General features: G+C 41.4%; 2 protein-coding genes across 4 annotated transcripts; both read right to left on the minus strand.

Annotated features, from left to right (window-relative positions):
* Positions 1-137: 137 nt before the first annotated feature.
* On the minus strand, positions 138-5,206 carry idua (alpha-L-iduronidase). 2 transcript variants are annotated; one of them, XM_028414293.1, is made up of 15 exons: positions 5,083-5,206; positions 4,000-4,210; positions 3,653-3,793; positions 3,462-3,544; positions 3,267-3,374; positions 2,949-3,044; positions 2,637-2,839; positions 2,340-2,519; positions 2,013-2,229; positions 1,714-1,923; positions 1,512-1,633; positions 1,248-1,373; positions 796-872; positions 609-709; positions 138-526 (listed from the first exon to the last, which is right to left on the minus strand). In XM_028414293.1, the coding sequence occupies exons 2-15, from the start codon at positions 4,134-4,136 to the stop codon at positions 429-431; spliced, it is 1,899 nt and encodes a 632-aa protein (XP_028270094.1). In that variant the 5' UTR covers positions 4,137-4,210; positions 5,083-5,206; the 3' UTR covers positions 138-428. The 2 variants fall into 2 exon arrangements, with proteins under 2 accessions (XP_028270094.1, XP_028270093.1); XM_028414292.1 differs by having other exon boundaries at positions 3,462-3,559.
* A 421-nt stretch (positions 5,207-5,627) lies between these two features.
* LOC114441034 (poly [ADP-ribose] polymerase tankyrase-1-like) lies at positions 5,628-18,176 on the minus strand. Of its 2 annotated transcripts, XM_028413774.1 has the most exons (28): positions 17,684-18,176; positions 16,934-17,158; positions 16,691-16,786; positions 16,100-16,136; positions 15,534-15,609; positions 14,069-14,089; positions 12,517-12,611; positions 12,362-12,428; positions 12,000-12,186; positions 11,603-11,724; positions 11,311-11,402; positions 10,975-11,053; positions 10,694-10,865; positions 10,526-10,605; positions 10,248-10,393; positions 9,955-10,120; positions 9,636-9,855; positions 9,332-9,441; positions 8,940-9,128; positions 8,584-8,830; positions 8,396-8,478; positions 8,165-8,285; positions 7,995-8,092; positions 7,797-7,871; positions 7,550-7,655; positions 7,240-7,426; positions 6,981-7,137; positions 5,628-6,878 (listed from the first exon to the last, which is right to left on the minus strand). In XM_028413774.1, the coding sequence occupies exons 1-28, from the start codon at positions 18,129-18,131 to the stop codon at positions 6,792-6,794; spliced, it is 3,789 nt and encodes a 1,262-aa protein (XP_028269575.1). In that variant the 5' UTR covers positions 18,132-18,176; the 3' UTR covers positions 5,628-6,791. The 2 variants fall into 2 exon arrangements, with proteins under 2 accessions (XP_028269575.1, XP_028269576.1); XM_028413775.1 differs by lacking the exon at positions 14,069-14,089 and having other exon boundaries at positions 6,738-6,878.
* Positions 18,177-19,736: the final 1,560 nt, after the last annotated feature.

Below are 19,736 nucleotides of genomic sequence, written 5' to 3' on the forward strand. Positions count from 1 at the left end.
CTGCACATCATCATGCTGTTTTGTCGTGACAATAAATTTTGTAAAGAAACTGGTTGCTGTACTCGTTTTTGTAAAAACTTCAGTAAAACCACCTTGGACAGGTGATCCGGCTTTACTTACTCTATAAGACACAGACATTTCAATTTAATTTAATTTTATTTAAAAAAATGATGCTACAAAACATTAAAACAACATTAAGATGGACAAACGGTGACATGTCGTTTTCTTATTGTCAACAAGTATTATCTAAATCAACATAAACTGTTTCAAAGACGTCTGTTTTCTAAAACTAAACTAAAACAAAATGTCTTTTGATGCTGCCAGAGCTAAGGACTGACACTGTGTAACATACATTATATAATCAGCACATCCATCTGAATGAAATGTATTTACATTGTACAAAAAATCACAGCAGATCTGTCCTGAGTCTAATACTCTGTGTACCTCTCTGGCAGCGAGTACGGTCCAGGCCTTCCCCAGTAGTCCACAGCTCGAACTCTGTACAGACCGCTGACCTGCTGATCCACTATAGAACACAACATGGAGCATCATATTATTTCTGTGGCTTCTCAGAGCCTGAAATGCAGTTCTAAGTTTAAGTATGTTACCTGGTGAATAGACATACGAAGTAAAAATAGTGTCGTGCGTAAAAATTCTGCTGAACTCCATCTGGTCTGTGGAGAACTCCACTTCAAATGTCTTAGTGCATCTGTGAAGGACAACATCACATAACAATGTTTTGTTACGCTTAGTGATCTGAGTTCTTAATATCAAATATTTGAAATGTGCACCTACTTTGAATCAACACAGTGGTCAGACCAGACGATCAGAACCTGACCTCTGGTGATCCGGATGAATCGGATTCCATTGACCTTACCAAGAGTAAAATATAATATTGGCTATAGTATGGTACATTGTGTAGGACTGTGATTAATTCTACACATCACACTGGCTAGAGGATCATTGAATAAACACTGGACAACATGCAGGGTAAACTCATTAGACTCTTTAAATGTTTAAAGTCAGGAGCTTAGGTTTACACAAGTGATAAACAGCTGCAGCAGATAAACAACAGTTAAATATTTTTTGAGAGGGTTCAGTCACATTTTTTTCAGTGTAGTAAGTAGTATTGTCTGGTACAAGTACACAATGACAAATACATCCCAGACTATGTAATTCACTGTGAAAGTGGGTGGACACTGTCAACAAGGAGATCCGCATTATGGTAATGAGTTGTGTGGACTGACCTGGTCTGGCACACCTTTGGGCTGAGCACAAACGTGGATGAGGAGGACTGAGGGCAGACACAATTTTGCTTTTAGAGTCAGAGTGTCCCCTGCAGGAACCTCCCAGGGTCCATCAGCCTGTGGGTTCTGACAGAATGACACATCATTAGTGCAAAAAACGGAGCCTCAGCCTTAAAGCTGTTAAAGGTGATGTGAAGTTTTTTCCTGTAAATCACAAAATCATTTGAACACATCATGATGTTATTCTTTGTCTCTTCAGTGTACCTGCACGCGCCTTAGGCGTCTGAACTCTTCTGCTGTGGGGTAGTCCGGGCTGCCCATGCTCTGCCACAGCTGGTACGGGTTGGTTACAGTATTGTCCATGTAATATGTGACATAGACCAGACCTATATGACAACCAGACAACAAGCAGGACTGAAACAAACGTCTCTTTTCACCTTATAATGATAAAGCAGTATTTTGTTACCCTTTTGAGCACCCAGTCCTTTAAGGGACACAGTGACATCATCAGTGCTGGTGGAAGAACTGTTGTCGTCACTGTTGTAGACCAGCACTGCTGCCTGCCAGCTGTCTGAGCCACCTGGTAGCACAGGCCTGTGGCTGCTGGCAAGAACTCCCACAGTGCCATTGTAACTGCCAGCTGAGGCCAGAACCTCAGTCAGGACCTGGGTCTCTCCTTAAAGTGGAAACAAATACAAGACACAGATTGTGAATTAACTAAAAACAAACAGTGAGGGGGCGGGTCTAGAGTAAAGAGACCTTCACCTAGCATAGCCAGCAGGCCCATAACAGTAAGTACAGGCTTCCTGATGAGCTGGACGTGAGGTGGCTGGGTGTTGTTGACCTGAAAGCGGGCGGTGAGGGTGCGCTGGGTGAACGGGTGTGGGTGGTAACTGAGGAAGGCGTTGTCATTGCTCAGCAAGGTGTAGTTGATGTTGTTTTCTGGTTTTGCCAGGAGCAGATCCTGGTGTTGTTTTATTACCTGACGCAGAGAAGCAGGACGGCAAGTTAGTTAGGGGTGATCTGCTTTCCTACAGACAAATGTTGATGCCCACCATACTTTGCTCAAATATAATTTTGCTCTCTCCTCACCTTTACAACCATTGCAGCATATGTGACGTCAGCCCTCCACTCCTGGGGTCTGGACCACCCTACCAGAGGATCAGCCTCATCATTGTACACTGGGAGACCGCTGAACCTGGGAAAACGCTCCTGGATCTCTCTTACAGTCTGGATCTCTTGCTGGAGGATGGGAAAGGAGTAACCCCCTCCCTGAGGGACAGAAAAGAAAATACAAGATTCTATAAGGCAGTTATAAAACAACAAAAACACCAAGATACTATGAGGCGTAACTGTTTTTTATTGTTCTAGATTTGCTTTGAGTCCCACCTTCTTGTGCAGGGCAATGTAGTCGATCCTGACCCCTGTCTCCCCGGTGAAGTAGTTGGTGCCATTGTAGCAGTGCTGTAGCATGGCCCAGCAATACGGGGAATGTGGGTGTGTGTGGCAAGAATCTCCCGGACCTCCAAACCTCAGGTGACTGCTAGCAGCGCGCAGTCCCTCCGAACAGGCATCATAGTAATTTAGAAACCCTACAGAAAGGTTTACTTAAATTAAAGAGCCAGACAATGGCTCCTATAGCAAAATAAAAATACCCCCAAAGAGGCCCACTTATAAAATAAGACGATATTAAAGGTATACCTTGAATTGACATGGTGACATTGTCAAAGTCGTGGTTGTTGGGCTCATTCCACGTCTCAAAGTTCCACTGAGAAACACTCCGAAGACCATATTTATCTATAATTAGAATCACAAATGATGACACTAAAATCATTTTGTGTAGAAGCAGAGCCATACTGTGCAGATTAGGTTGATTAAGTCTACTTGTGTTCTGGCACTGGTTACTTATTTAGACAACTATTCACCTTGCTTTTCATGTACTCTAATTCAGGCTAATACAGGTTTTCATTTTTATGTGTGTAAGTGCAAACAGCATCCTGGCTGCCAGCACTCACTCACCGATGTACCTCTTGGCTATGAGATAAATCAGATTTCTCCACTCCATCACTTGGGATTTTTCCTCAAAGTTAGTGAAGAAGTTGGAGACGCTGCCCATAAGCTCAAAACCTGAAAGGTGCAACAGAGAGCAGCCAAATCACATTCGATCTACAGCGGTGTACAGTTACATTCTAGCAGAGGGTTGTCCTTACGCACCTGGTCGGAGTCCATTAACCCACAGGAGCTCTATCAGCTGGTCCAGCTTAGTAAAGTCATACACGGGCCGTCCTGCAACATCTCTACAACAACAAAACCAGGAGGTTGTAATTTACCACGAGGAACACTTACTGAAACCAGCAGGTAGGAAAAGTTCTGCGATTCTACATGACATGTTTTATTTTACTCACTGTGCAGTGACCAGCTCCAACATCCAGTGAATCCTGACCTGCTGGATCCCTCCATGAGGAACTGAGCCCACATAGGCGAGATTCAGCTGCTGGTCGATGCTCAGATCAAACTGATCAGCCTGGGTGTGAGGAAGTGGGGGGCTGGACAACAAACAAACATTTAACTTTGCTAAGATACATTGACAATATGTTATTATATCAGCTGACACATAGGCTTTATACCATTTTTGACAGTAATATGATTTAGCCTTGGCAACACATTGCTATAGGATGGTAACTGCCAAAATTTAAAACCTGCTTCATACTGATTGTTTTTCAAAATGATGACTTTTATATAGTCGACCTACCAGAAACCAGTGCTCCTCCAGAAGTGTTTAAGATCTCCTGTAGGTCTTCCAAAATCAGCTGTGATAATATACGAACTGTCTGACGTCTCCAAAAAGCTGAAGAATAACGCTAACACACAAAAAGTTGTCCACACCATGTCTGCGACTGAACATGGCAATTTTGTATGCCGAGCTAGCTTAAAAGGTATAAACAAAACGTCCGAGAGGTTTCGTACGACGGCGTATTAGGGCCAATGTAAGAAAAAAAAATACTGACCCGGAAGAGAAGGGGGGCAATATTCTGAGATTTAAAGTCGTAAATTTACGAGAAAAAAACTCGCAAATTTACGGGAAGACCTCAGATATTCTCTGACATTAGGCTATAAAGTCGCAAATCTGGAGACACGCTGCTTGCTGTCACGGTCGCCGTGGAAAAGCTCATCAAGTTGTGACAATGCTGTGAAGAAGACAGCACCGTGGATAACCTTTCCTGCTTCAACCTCCGACCATAGTCAGGGAGCACAGAGGACGAGCTACGGTGCTCGTGGTTAACCCCCACCGTCACAAACAGCTGGAGGACCAGAGCACTTTCCTGTGCTTGCAGACAGCTTTGTTCTCTTATTCTTTACGCTGTACATATACTTCTTGTTAATAAATCGCTCCTCTCTCAAGCTAACAAGTCATCTTCTCTTCCGCTCCTACACAAACACGCTGTCCTGTATCCTGCACACTCACACACAGGTGAGCACACACGTACTCACTGCCTTCCTATTATAAGGCATATAGGCCTACAACTCTCATAACACAATGATAAAAACTAAAAACTTTAAACAGTTGCTTTTTATCCAGTTTACACATATGTAAATTGTACACATAAACCGTGTGCATGTATGCATGTATGGAAACGCGACATAATTCCATGACCAGGAAAAACGGATGCAAATTTCTGAGTTTTTTTCTCGTAAATCTACAACTTTTTTTCTCGTAAATCTACGACTTTTTTTCTCGTAAATCTACGACTTTAAATCTCAGAATATTGCCCCCCCCTCCTCTTCCGGGTCAGTATTTTTTTTTTCTTACATTGGCCCTAATACGCCGTCGTAGTATAAGTGACTAAACATAAGAGAAAATTGTAATATAAGTTAGTTTAACAAGGTGAAAACACAACAAAACGAAGGTATTTCCACACAACTAGCAAACTACAGATAGTCAGCTGAGCATGATGACGTCAAATACGTGCGACGACGTTGTAGTCTTTCAGTAAGCAAAAGGGTTTCACGGAAACACCCAACAATCCATGCAAGCAAATTTATAAAAACTCTGTAAAATTCACTGTATATAATGAATCAGGAGAATACACATAGCAAATATATAAAAATAGCAGATGTGTTTATTTGTTATACTATAGCCCATAGTACTTAATAGCTTCTAAAAATTGAGGATTTTAAAATAAAATCCCTGCAAGCTAATATTCACTGATTTAGCCCGTCTGGTTCCTTTCACTAGATATTTGGGGCCTTTTTTGGGGTAATTGATTTCCACATAATTCTTCAAATAATTTCAAAGGTAAAGGGAATATATGTTACCATGTATTTTTTTAATGTGACAAAAAACTTTCAGATCCTATATTAAAAAAACACACACAAGAAGAAGCTGTTAATGGGACATTTATTTAAAAAAAAGGGGGGAAATTAAGAAGGCATGAAAGGAAAATTCAGATGTCATTTACAGTTAAACTCAAAGATACTGTTAAACAGCAACAGTTATACACAACCATTTACACAACCTGTACAAATATTTTTCCCAAAAAGTTGCAATTTAAATTCAAAATAACTTAAATAGGGTTTTGTTTAAAAGTGCAAATCCTTATGCGTGGGATGTCAGAGTAAGACCATGGTGAGAGAAAGAATGCTCTGATGAGCTCACTGGCTTCAAAGGTGTCCACTAGTAAGGCATCACAAGCACATTTCAACAAACACCAAATCTACTGTACGAAGCACAGTCATATATAATGTTTTTTTAAATGTACAACATTGTCATAATTACGTAATTATGATGCCTTACAGCACTGCTGAACACACATCCTCTAATGAAAGTCTTTAATTCCAATAAAATAGTTTCAAATTATGTGATTTAACAGAGATCCCTTTCCAAGTCAAGCACGTCTGGCTCTGATTAAAACCACTAAAAATATTCCCATTCAGTATTTGTAGTGTTTTCGGGTTGAAAGTTTCAGAAGTCAGCATTACAGCATAGCAATGACACACTGTTACCTGGTAGTGTTACGGGTTAGCATTAAATCACAGTCACCACAGGCCATTCTATACAGGATGAACCCAAATATGACGGTAGTAATTATAATCCACAGGTTTTAGGTTTCGACAGTGAAATAGTGTGTCAGTATTGTGTATACAGATGTTGGGGTTGTTGGTGATACTGCACAGTCACAAGGCATGAGGTGAAATAGTGGCAAACTGATAATGCTGATACTCCAAAGGCTCAACAAGCAGCCTCCTAACTGGTAAGGAGAGGAGGGAGGGGAGAGATACTGAAAGAACTAACCCACGCACGCTATTGGGCTCTACATGCTTCTGAATTAACATGCAGCCAATGCAAAAAAAAAAAGTGCCTCACGGCCATGAGTAGGACAGTATAGTACAGCGTAACTGCTCCTGAAGCACTGATTACCATGGATTCTACTTAACAGGAGGCTGGAAATGTGTTTGGTAAATAATAGGTGTATTTAGGCATTTGCAATACAAAGGACAAAGTAACAAGCATATAGTCCTTGTGTGAGTGTGTGATGTTAATAACTATGACTTCTGCTCAGCTCCTGCAGCAGACTGGGCCGTGCTCTCTGGTTTAAGGATTTGATAGGTGATGAGGTACTCTGGGTAGGCCTGTAGGAAAACACACCAAGACATTAGTTAAAATTGCAAAGCATGTGTCTGATGTATTCTGTCTAAGGCTTCAGCTTCAATAGCTTTTAGGCCTTTGTTTACCTGCTCTCCTCTGTAGATGACATACTCAGCGTAGGCTAGGCCATTAACACTGGGCCGTCCGATTACTGAATGATGTCCTGGCGGGGCATGGGCCATCTTCATGGCACTAAATTGTAGGAAGGACTTCCCCAAAGTCACACGGCAGAACAACATTTGCCTTCAAAGGAAAGCAGAAATGTCAGACAAGTCCCTTTACTCTGGCATACAATGTGGTTTCATTTTAATCTGCAGTTAATTGATGATCAAAAGTTGAAATTACCTATGGCACAGATAGCATGACCGGTCTTTGTGTGTTGGGCAGCCTGTACCTCCACCAATGCCATACACATACTGATTGCTCTTTGAGGAGTTCTCTGCAAAGTAGATCCCTGCTCCGAACATCCCTCCGATATAAGCGTGGCGTTCATCAAAACCTTTGTGGATGATTGCGTTGATAAAAGGGGAACCTGTGGGACAATATAAGTTAGTTATCAATACACAAAGATTTTAAAAAAATAGAAAGAGAAGTAGGGCAAATTAAAAGCATAAGACCAACAATGCTGACATGCTGTAATAGTGACTTTAGTTACCATGAAACAACATGCGCTCATTATGATGGTTGTGGTTCTCATCTGCAATCTCCTTCTGCCTGTGGGTGTAGCGTTCCCTCAGTTTCTTATTTACCACCTTCTGAATCTGTGGGGCACAAAACAATAAGTCAAATGAGATGTTTTTTTCCACTGGCTGCTTTACAACTAGAGGCATGTGTTCACTCATATATATGATAGGTCAGTTTGCTGCAAGTTGATGAGAAACTAAGAGGGTTCTAGTTAAGACCTTGATGATATTATATCTGCTGAAGACTCCTCCAGCGTTGCCTCCATCTCTGTGCTCTCTAATGGTGCTCTGCATCTGAGGGACACAGACACAAACAAAAAAATTAGCACAAAGCAACACTTATTGGTTTAAAAAAAAGTTGGGTATATGATACAGAAACCAATAACACCATGTCACATGTATAACTGCTCAAATCACCTCTTCCTCCACAGACTGGTACTCTTTGTCATCCGGAGCAAGGTCTATCAGGATGGTGCCTTGGTTGGCACAGTGGAATGTCAGGTACGGGTTTGCACCTAAAAAGGTAACAGTCAACATTTAAAGCCTGTGTGAAACATAGGGATCTAACTGGTTAAATAAAGCCTCACCCTGCTGCCCGCCTAGCAGCCTTTCAACACCCTTTATAAGTTTGTGTCGATGACCATAAGCATTAATCCCAATCTCCTTCAGCTCCTCATGGCCCATGTCAGCCAGCACATCCAGAGTGATCTGAAAAGAAAGCACAGCAAGATTAAACATTGTTTGGTAAATAGGATGTGAGATACATAGACTTATTCCAACTTGCTTAGAGTAGCCATCAGACTAGTTCTAAAACTGACCTGCTCCCTTTCAAAGATGTCCCTTAGGTGTTCCAGACCAAGGCTCTTCAGGAATTGACTTATGTTCATGTCCAGCATTGTCACTATGAAAACACACGGTTAAATTTTTCGATAGAACATTTGTCCACAATCCATCTTCTCCATGCTGTGTTGACAACTTTTATAAGCTGACTGGTTTTTACACTTACTTTCACCTTCCTTACGGTCAGTGCCTGTAGCTCCATCTGCCACCCCAGAGGTCCCGGACGCAGCAGCAGCAGCCAGCTCAGTGAGGGGCCCGGCGAGGTTGTCTATACTGCTGGCGGCTGACAGACAGGATGGTGTGGAAGCAGGAGAGATGACTGAGGCGCTGACCACGGTGGCTTGAGGCTTGAAGCAGCTGGGCAGGGCATCTGGGGGCATGGCATCCATCAGCAGGGCTCGGATGTCATCAGCCTGCAAGAACAGCAAAGGAAAACAGGTTACTATTTTGTGATGCATACAGTATACAAGGTTTGTTACTGCAGTAAATTCTAAACTGTCAATGTCTGTCTGTAGCCCTTACTGTGGCCAGGTCCAGAGCTGTCTGGCCCTCTTGATTCTTCATGGTGGGGTCGGCTCCATGAGCCAACAGCAGTGCACACAGCTGTGTACGACCTTTCTGGGCTGCTTCATGAAGAGGTGTAAAAGCCCATTTGTCTGTAGCATTTACACAGGTATTGTACTTGATCAGCAGGGCTGCAATATCCACATGCTGTGAGGAAGAAAAGCAACAGAGACAACAGAGCATAAGTCAAACTATGAATATTAGATTAACATAAGAAAATATGTTGATCTAAAACACGATATTGTCAGCCTTTACAAGGCAAGACCATGTCACATATGATTAAGGTTAAAAATGTATAGCTTCTTCTGAAGCTTCAGGCCAGTGTTCATGTTTATGCCATTGAGACTGACCCCATAAGAAGCAGCATTATGAAGTGGGATAAGGCCCCCTTTGTCCTGTGCGTTGACATCAGCCCCATGCTCCAGCAGATACTCTGCCACTTCAAGGTTGTTATAGCCAGCTGTAAAGAATAAACACCAATCACAGCAGGGCAATGTACAGTTTAACATCTACTTAAGAATGGCACGCTTGCTAAAAATGACTCAAATATTCGTTGAGACTTCCAAGCTGAATAAAGCAGATTGAACAACAAACCACTAGGCTAACAATACCACAGTGACAGCAAAGCCTTAAACAAATCGAAGCAGTTGTTACCTGCGAGGTGGAGTGGTGTTGAGTTTCGTCCCTGTGTGTCTCTGCAGTTGATATTCTCTGGGGAGCACAGTTTTTGGACTCGGGCCAGGCAGCCCTTCTTGGCAGCGTCTAGCAGGGCGGCATCACCTCTCAGTAGGTCCTGAATGTCTGTGTCGCCATCTTTCACCATGTCCAGTGGCATGTTACCATCACGGTTCTTTTTGGATGGGTCAGCTCCATGCTACACAGGAGAATTTGAGTTTTTCATTGCATAGTTTTATATTCTATTACTACTATTTGTTGCAGGTAGCTTCAATGTGTCAAAAAAATAGATACTCACTTTGAGCAGCAGTTTGCAGATCTCATATTTTCCTTTAGCGGCAGCTTCATGAAGCGGGGTAAACTTCCAAAGGTCGGCCACATTGACTGAAGCACCGTGTCTGACCAGCAGCTCAGCCACCTCATAGTGACCGTAGGAGCAAGCATTATGGAGGGGAACCAGACCACTGGAGGCATTAAAAAACCCAAGTGACAATCATCACACCACATGCTGTGAAATGTTACATCTGTATCTACGTCCAGAACATTCAGGTTTTCACCCTTAAAGACACAAAGTCAACAGTATTAACGCACCCTTTGTCTTTGGCATGAACATCAGCTCCGTGGTGTAACAGGTATTCCACTACGGCCACTCTGTTGTAACCAGCTGCAAAGTGAAGAGGAGTGGAGTGCCGGCCCTCCAAGTCTCTGCAGTTTACATTCTGGGGGGTGCAAAGTTGCTGCAATAGACATGGCAATATGATAAATAACAATTTACCTGACTGGTACAGCAATATGTTTTCAAGGACAATTAAAATGGGCCATCAATGTTTAAACCGCTTCTGATATTCAGTAGTAAACATTGAACATACCTGCACTGTATCCAGATCCCCAGCTTTGGCTGCCTCCAGAAATCTGTAGTCCACATCAGAATTACGTGTGGGAACATTTTCTAGAAAATAAAAAAGAAACTCAATACAAAGTCAAATGATCACGATCAAGGAGGTCATATCTCAAAAGGTCTGACGTGTAGCAATTACCATTAAGAATTTGCTGTACAGCCTCATTCCCCATCTGAGCAGCTGTGAACCCCTGTAGTGAAACTATGGAGGGGTCGGCTCCATAGCTCAGCAGCAGCTTGCAGGTCTGGATGTGACCAGCCAACGCTGCTCTGTGAAGAGCTGTCTGACCTAATGTGTCCACAGCGTTTACCTGGATTTAAGGAGGGGAAGATAAACTTCAGAGGCTCATATGGTCATCGTTCTCTGATCAGATCTTCTGAAAACATCTGGCAGAAAAGAACGGGAATGTACAAACAAACCTTTGCTCCATGTTTCTGCAGCACCTCCAGGATATCGTTGTGAGCTCTTTCAGCAGCAACATGCAAGGGAGTCATAAAGCTAAAACACAAAACATTTATGAAGTTAGCCTTCTTTATGAAATCACTTTACAGGTAATGTAAAACATGCACTGGAGCTCGAGACAGACCCTCACAATAAATAAATTAAATCATTTTTAGAGGACATGTTTTCATACAGGAATGCTATTAAGAGTCATTTCTCAACTATTATGCAATATCTCATTGAGTTTTGATCGGGAAAAGTTAAAACTAAGTTTTACACACATGTCAAAATGTAATGTAAAGTTGTGGACTTACTCTTTGTTCTTTTCGTTGATATTGGCACCTTTACGTAGTAGCAACTCTGTCACCTGCTTTCTCTTAGGATGAGGGGAAGCCACGGCACAGTGCTGAAATAAACATTAACATTGTATTAGCGTGCTGCTGTCTCTGTAAAATATGGGCCCCAACCATACAACCAATTTCCAAACTGTATGTTCAGACCTACTGTACGATATGTAAACAATGGTAAATACAAGAAGATGACCAATCAGCACAATGTGACTTCATAAATGTGAGCTTCACTGCAAAAAATATTTAAAAGATGTACCAGGGCTGTCTCGTTGGTTTGAGGATGTTTGAAGCTGATGATCTCCAGAGCCAGCGTCTTCTTCACTTTGGCCATGTCTGCCTCCCGGGCTGCCTGCAGTAGCGAGTGACCTTTAAATTCATCTACCCAGGAGAGAAAGGGAGACAGACTTAAGTCCATGTGTCCCATGGTTTCATTTTGTAAAATCCTACAAAACGTAAAAACTTTGTGGCGAAGCAAGGTTCTTATTTTGCATACACAAAACAAACAAACAAAAAAAACATTTAACGGAAATTGGTGTTGGGTTATTGAGTGAAAAATACCCACTACAAAGCTTGTGTGTGGTAAAAGTTTGCAGTATGTTTCCCATCAAGAGGATGTGAGCACAAGTATTAATTGTCAGTAAGTAAAAACTCACAGGTAAGTCTTTCTTTAAGCTCTGGAGTGGGGGCCATGTCTACAGCACTCTTGCTGTGACAGTTGAGCAGAGTCGGATCGGCCCCGTGGCTCAGCAACAAAGAACAAACCTCCACTCGGTTCTTAGAGGCTGCTTCGTGAAGAGGAGTGAACTGCCACAAGTCCATGGCATTCACACAGGCTCCATGCTGCAGAAAAAACAGCACATCAATATACAGAATATGTACAGAGCAAGGAATAAGCACTCCTAAATAAATCTACATTTTGAGGTCTGCTTAAAATGGATGGCATGTATTTTTACATTCATTTCAGATACTACCAGAAAACAAATTTACTACAAACACTCAGTAAATGTTTCCTTACTTTAAGAAGAAGCTCTGTGACCTCAAAGTGTCCATATGAGCAGGCATTGTGAAGAGGAACCAGGCCACTACCAGACAAAACATCAGTGTCATAAATTCTGACTGAGGGAGACATGAGGATTGTTCTTTTTTGCCTAGAGGAAAAAAAACTCTCACCCTTTGTCCTTAGCGTGAACATCGGCACCATGCTGGAGAAGGAGCTGAACGATGCGGACACGATTGTAGCCGGCAGCCAGGTGGAGGGGTGTCGACTGCAAGAGAGGACAGTTTATTAGCACACATAGATTGCAGGCTGGTTTAGAGAAGAGTGTAGTGCCTCCAATGGCCACAGGAGCAAGCGGCTGATTAGGGCCAGAAGCAATGTGCTATGGCAAGCTATGCTTGGTGAGTTGCAGATGAATGGTGGACACAATGATGCAAGGTCATTAGGGTTTGCAGTCAAATACAGCGACAAAAAAATTAACCTGACCTGAATGAAAACAGGCAACTTCAATTGATCTATCCAGACTTTCATTACATAAAATTTTAGGGTCATTAAGTCCTTTAAAATGAGTAGAGATAGTTTGAAAAAAGCCACCTGTGCTTTAAAAATGAAAAATGACTGGGTAAGAATTACAGTTGGGATAAAGTTGACTTCACTTCACTTTCAAGTCCTTTGTGTTTCGTATAAAGATTCAGACATTTTTACTAACTAAATGACAATTTGTTAACAGAGATTGGTAACTATTGTTGATGACATGATAATGAATCCCAACCACAATAGGGTGCAGCTTAAGCTATATTAAGCAGAATAAGTGATTGAAAAAGCATATCTGGTCAAGCTGTAAGTAGATCAAATCAAATGGCTTCACTTCAGCCAAGAAAAATGAACATTAGTGCAAGCAAAGCTGCAAGTCTAAGTTGTCTTCTTTTTAAAGTTTAGCACAGTTCAAGCTCAAGCTCCTCAAAAGGTGGGACATTCATTTCAATTTTCATGCAGTGCTACAAATTTAACATCAAGAAGGCAGAGGGTGAGACATGAAGCACAGCGGCAAAATCACATTAATTAAAGTTCAATCATGGAAGCATCATTCAGTGTGGGATGACAAGCAATCAGAAGCAATTAAAGGTACACCATGAAGGGTAGCATAGCTCTAGAATGACAAGTGAAATGTAGTCCATTCACTACTGCATACCAACTGATCCAACGGGGAACATGAACAAGACACAAATTTCACAGACACAAATTGAAAATTCGCTTGGCAAAATGCACAGGGGCAGGCCTTCAGGCATGCATGAGTGATCATCATATCAAAAAACAAATTAATTGATAAATAAACAGCCAAATCAGATACTGACTTAATGAGCAAGTGATTGAAAGTTGTAGTTGTGTGGGTGAGTGTGCACAGGAGAGAGGACAGACGTTGAAGAAAGCAGGCAGTGGACATTTTGAGCTCCTTTCTAAATCCAAAAAGATGAGTTGTCACCATGACACCAACCCGACTCACTCCCTCACATGCCACACGCACTCAACTCACACACACACACACAACAGAGGAGCAACAGGGTAGGATACATGAGTGACCCGAACACCCAGGTCCATGATGTGCAATTAACAAGTGACAGCCAGCTTATTGGTCAAATAAAAACAATGGATTAAAAGGAATAAAACAAAAAAGAAGATCACGACAGTGCATCAATCAAGTGGCCGTTATCAAGGTTAACTTACCAGCATTTTTTGTGATGTTGACTGATCGACAAATGTTGCCAGAGTCACACGGAAAACAAAACGAAACAAAAATTACAAAAATGACAGAATCTGTTTCACAGCAAATCTTCTCTCCCTTCTTCTCAATTAAACACAAACCCTTGTTCTGTTTGATCAATCAAACATGTTTGAGATTAAATATGACACAAGGCCAGAGAGGGTCAATAGCTAGAGGGCGAGTGTGGCTTCTCCTAATCTGTCCTTATCTGTGACTTTGTGAAAAAGCAAGGACTGGTTAAAGCTTGCTGCTTCAAGCTGAGGCCAAATGTATAGTGGTTTACTGACTCCAGTCAACACTAAATGTCCTGCAAAGGAGTAATACTTAAACTGCTGTTGAAGAAAAAGTGTTAGGGATGAATGAAACAAAACAGTGCCAATATAATGTTAGCAACAATGGACTTTTATGGAGTTGATGATTGTGATTTTGAAGTGCTTATAATATTATATATTGCACTACAAGGATGTGCTAAAGCAAACATGCCAAAAATATGAAAAAAAACTGAATCCATACGCACAAGAACACTGGGAGTTAACACCACAGTTGACTAGTGATGTAGAGATGAAATGGGAAAAATGATAATTCACCTAACTTACTCAGAGAGAGTGCCACATATGCTATATAATGGTGTATTTCAGTATCCTATTTTTATCCTATTCCATTGTAAGCAAGCCCAGCAATGTGGACTGAGATCAGAGGAGACACTAGAAATGACAATGCAGAACACATCATCTGAAGCCCTGTTCTCTAAGAGGAGACATTCTTGTGTACCTAAAGAGATGATCAAAATAACAAATAAACTTTGGTCAAGGAACTGGTATGGAAAAGTGATTAGGAGAAGAAGAGACAGTATTGCCATCATGACACCAGGTCCAAGCATGCTGAAAAATAATTAGGAAAACACTGAACCATGAGTAAGTGAACAGTGTGTCTTCTTAAAGTCGACATGTCAGCATTTAATGTCCTCTTTACTGTTTATAAAATATCTATCTAATGGGACACAAAAACCTCTACATCTCTTATGGTTAAAATACAAATCCTAACAGCTGAAATGTGCACATCACATCAAGAACGATTAATGAGACTGTTAAAAGACCAGATGACATGACAGAAGCCAACAGAGTGCAAGGATAATCTGATGAGTCGTACATGCATAACTAAAGAAAGACAAACTTTATGTTCGACAGTAGTTTGCCTTAAGTAAAGTGATCCCCAATCACACCCTAGCATTATTTATTTAATGACATAAATCATATTTATACCCAAACCACAAAAAGTAATACAGTCAGACTTGTTTCCTTACTCCTTCATTCCCTAAATGTTCTTGCTAGCAGGAACTATTAAAATACAGTCTAACCATTTTCCAACCCTGCACAATATATAATGTCTGCCCATTGTCATATGATGTGGTAATAGTGGCTTGTTTACCTTGCGACCGTCGCTGGCATGACAGTTGACGTTTAATGGAGTCAGCAGAGCCATCAGCTTCTCTTCATTTCCACTCCTGCAAATTCATGGTTGGAAACAGTCATTCCCCATCCAGTCTTTCATAATGTAAATGACATTACAGAGGCTTACAACATAAGAAAATACATATTCTATGATAATAAACATATTTTAACGTACATGGCAATAAGATGCATTTCATATGCTTTTAATTGTGTGTAGAATACTATTCTATGCACCAGTTTCACATCATGTACTATCAAACAATCAGTCCATTACTGTAGCTTCTGATAAGATTATCCTTTATTAGTCCCCCACAGGGGAAATTCTCAGTGTTACAGCAGCTAGAAATGAAAGAAGCTCGCGTTAAAAAGGTAAAATAAAAGAAATATAAATTAATACAAAATGAAAAATGCTTGTAATGATAACAGTAAGGAGACTTCATCACTGTATTGTTATTGCTGTAAACATTAACACTGTACAATCAGTAGAGTTAATGCACTAAAGTAAACCAAAACAACAGAAACTGTAGAAACTGACAGACTCACCTTGCAGCTTCCAGAAGTTCATCCTTCTTGTATTCTCCTGTATGAAAACACACTCAGATTAGTTTGCTAGTTTTTGCATTTAGTTTTGCTGGGATATCATTGAAGTGATGCATTAGGATACGATAACCCTCTAATTCTCAGCATTACAGCAGCAGAAAGCCAAAGACAGTATCATACAGTAAGAAAAAATTACAATAAACACAATTATATACAGAATGCTAGTAGTAAGTACTATAAAAACAAATACAACACAAAGTAGTTTAAAGATTGTTGACCAAAGAACTTACTGTAGATATAGGCTTCTGCTAAAGCAGGATTTTCAATTCAAAGTTAAATGGACCATGTAGTTACACATTAGTCACAGCATAATGTATGCTTTGCCCACAGTGTTATTGAAAGAATATCTTGAATTAACACGGATGTCAGGGGAGAACCAAGTATAACTTCCACAGTATCGATGCAGGTCTGACCATTACATCATTATTCAGAGTAAAAGATGATTATCTGCTGAATGAAGCTTGATTTAATTCAGTAGTGATTCAACACTGCCTGAAACAGCATGAATGTAGGGGATAACTATTAGGGACTGACCTGTGAGAACAGCCTTGGCTGATGGGTCAGCTAGATCCAGGGCAGACTTGCCGTCAGTGTTGCGGATGTTTGGATCAGCTCCGTGTTGTAGCAAGACTGGTGGGTAGAAGTGAAGAAAAAAAACATCCCAGTCACATCATGTTATTACATTTCTTGGGATAAATCCAATTCCTATTCTGACACCACAATTTAATGTTTTAAAAATCTCTTTCATGCTCAGTGCTCATGCTCAATGATCCTTACCAATGCACACATCTATCTTTCCCTTGATGGCAGCCTCGTGTAACGGGGTGTAGTTCCAGTTATCCCTGGCGTTGGGGTCTGCACCTTGACACAAGAGAAGGCTGACAACTTCTGCGTGTCCGAAAGAGCAGGCATTGTGCAGGGGGATGAGACCTCCATCATCTCTGGCATGAACATTAGCCCCAGTCTGCAGGAGGTGCTCCACCACATCTTTTCTACCAAAGCCTGAAATGAGGTTTAAATAAAAGGCAACTTAATCACATTACCGTTAGGGTACCCATAAAACACGTGATCAATTTCTTTTAATTTAATCAGATCATCGAAATTCCAACAAACATAAACATCTATGTTAAAGGTCCTACTCCGGATTAACTCACATGGTTTATTTATTTTGACCGGAAGCAGTTATGCTAAACAAACGTCAACAAGCTATATCGCAGTGGAAACGTTAAACAACTAGCCAAGCTTGGTCTTTTAATCTTGTTTTGTGTTTCATAGTTTTATGTTGTTGGGAGCTGACAAATAAACAGTGTATGTCTGATGAACAAACCGAACGGGAAAACGACAAATTAGCATGTTAGCACTACGGACTATTATAATTCAGACGACAGTCACAGTTAAAAGAAGGCAAATAATATAAAACAATTTCGCATTTAACACCGCTACCATAACATTGCCACACTGTCAAGCTAGCCATATGGTGGTTAATGAAAAAAATGCTGGTTTTCCATTAGCTTAGCTCATCGTTACCCGCTGCGAAATGAAGAGGAGTTGATTTTCGGCCAGCCATGTCCTTCGCGTTTACGTTCACCGAGTCGACAAGTCTCTTTACTCTGGATACATCTCCGTTACGACAGGCCTCAAACAACTCCCTGAACGCCCCACCGATGCCGCTGCTACCGTCAGTAGGACTGGTAGCCCCGGAACCGGGGCTCGAAACACTGCTACCACCGCCAGAGGTGGTCGTGGTGGAGCTCGCGCTACTCGCTAGGACCGGGGCTGGCAGGTCCGGGGAGGCCACAGCCGCCTCAATCCCTCCGCTACATTCTCTCTCGTTCTCCGGGGCTCCGACGGCCGAGGCCAACATAACCATCGGCGGAGAGGCCGGAGGAGCGCCCGAAAGAGAGCTGTTTCTTGGTGGAGATTGTAAAGTACTTTGCTGTTGTTGCTGCTGCGAGGACCGACGAGACGCCGCCATTACAGCGGCTCTCAGGCGACAATAAAAGCTGCTCGGCCTTTCCGGTGAAAGTGGCTGCGTTTCCTGTCAGCTGTTTAGGCTGCGTGGGGGCTGGCTCTACTATAAATATGCTATAATATGCTAGTATTCTATACTAAAAGTATAAATCTGGCAGAAGTATACATCTTAATTTCCTGATAACCTATGCTACTCTAAAACATCGTGGCGGTAAACACGTTTGCGCATTGTTACAGTCTCGCTCCGCCCCTGGGGAATGTTGATTATACATTTGTCTTCTGTCCAAAATTAATTCACCACTTTATTATTTGTTTTTCGTCTCTTTCCCACACAGATATTTCTTTAATACTCCACAAACCCCCTCCTGTGTGAAAAATCTCAGCCGCCAGATGGTGGCAGTGTTTTTGGTTAATGCAGAGACCCCAGAAAAGGACGGAAGTGGATCATGGATAGAATAAAAAAAGCTCACAGTCCACAGTGCACCTAAACAAACAGATGACCAGTCTGGAAGGTGCCATGTTGCTAAATGTAGTTGTGATAATTTAGTATAATGAAGCCAGATGAATTTCTGCAACAAACTAAATGGTTATTTATTTCATCTTTTATTTTGAAATCCATCGCCTTCCTTGTTCCAGGCGTTTTTACTTCCGGTCTTCCAGTTTTATCTGTATGTCATTCCTTTGGTTATTATTATTATTTATATATCACCATTATCTATAGCTTTAGGTGCAGTTACTTCCGTATGTCAGTAGATGGCATCACATCTCTTTCACTGTCAGTTTTTGTTGTTTATGAGACATGGTATTAAAATTTCTCAGTCATCCAGGTTCAGTAGTTCAGAACTGTTTCACACTCATGTTACTGTTCAAATCTTAATGGTGAATATAAAAACCACAGAGCCAAATGTTACTTTCTAGCACAGGGACTTGTTTTATTTCTACAGAGACCAGGCAGAAGCACCGTGCCATCCCCTCACCTGAAAACCTCTGGCAACATTGTGATTAGTTCAAATGACTCTGAGACTAATTACCAACAGCCTATGCCCGGTGACCTGAAAAACAAAGCTGTCAGCTTTAATACGTTTAAAACGGGCACATGATTATCTTTTTCGCTGTCTTTCTGAAGGTTGTGTAGTTAGTCAATTTGAGATATCCAGACTTTACAAGCAATGGGTCAGGATGCCTGATTACAGCCAACATAGACAAAAAGACAAAAAGACTTTTTTGTCTATTCCATACACCAGTGAGTACACTGGAGGCTATATGGGTAAAGTGCCTTGCCCAAGGACACAACAGTGACTAGGGAGGAGTTGGGCTTGAACCACCAACCTAGCGGACAACGCTGCTATACCACTGAGCCACTGCTGCCATACCTCTATAGCATCTTATAGCAATAAACATGTCTTATTAAAATATGATAAAAGCATTTTAACACAAGTGTCTGAAGCAATACATTCAATACACAAGGAGGGATTATGAGAGAATATCAGGATCAATGCAACATACATGTACTTAATCATGATAAATCATGTCACAGCAGTGTCCGTGTGTTTTCAGGCAATCCCTTTCAATCAATAAATAAACATTAAATAATGTAAGCTATATTTAT

This window comes from Parambassis ranga, chromosome 9 (genome assembly GCF_900634625.1).
Source record: "Parambassis ranga chromosome 9, fParRan2.1, whole genome shotgun sequence".
NCBI classification, from domain to species: domain Eukaryota; kingdom Metazoa; phylum Chordata; class Actinopteri; family Ambassidae; genus Parambassis; species Parambassis ranga.

Coding starts and splice junctions, on each gene's coding strand:
- idua (XM_028414292.1), bottom strand. CDS start 4,136: ATGGTGTGGACAACTTTTTGTGTGTTAGCGTTATTCTTCAGCTTTTTG. Junction 2,840..2,948: donor TGTCACCATGTCAATTCAAG/GTATACCTTTAA, acceptor ACCTTTCTGTAG/GGTTTCTAAATTACTATGAT. Junction 1,374..1,511: donor GACGCCTAAGGCGCGTGCAG/GTACACTGAAGA, acceptor TCATTCTGTCAG/AACCCACAGGCTGATGGACC.
- LOC114441034 (XM_028413774.1), bottom strand. CDS start 18,131: ATGGCGGCGTCTCGTCGGTCCTCGCAGCAGCAACAACAGCAAAGTACT. Junction 16,137..16,690: donor AGCCAAGGCTGTTCTCACAG/GTCAGTCCCTAA, acceptor GTTTTCATACAG/GAGAATACAAGAAGGATGAA. Junction 12,187..12,361: donor TCACAGAGCTTCTTCTTAAA/GTAAGGAAACAT, acceptor TTTTTTCTGCAG/CATGGAGCCTGTGTGAATGC.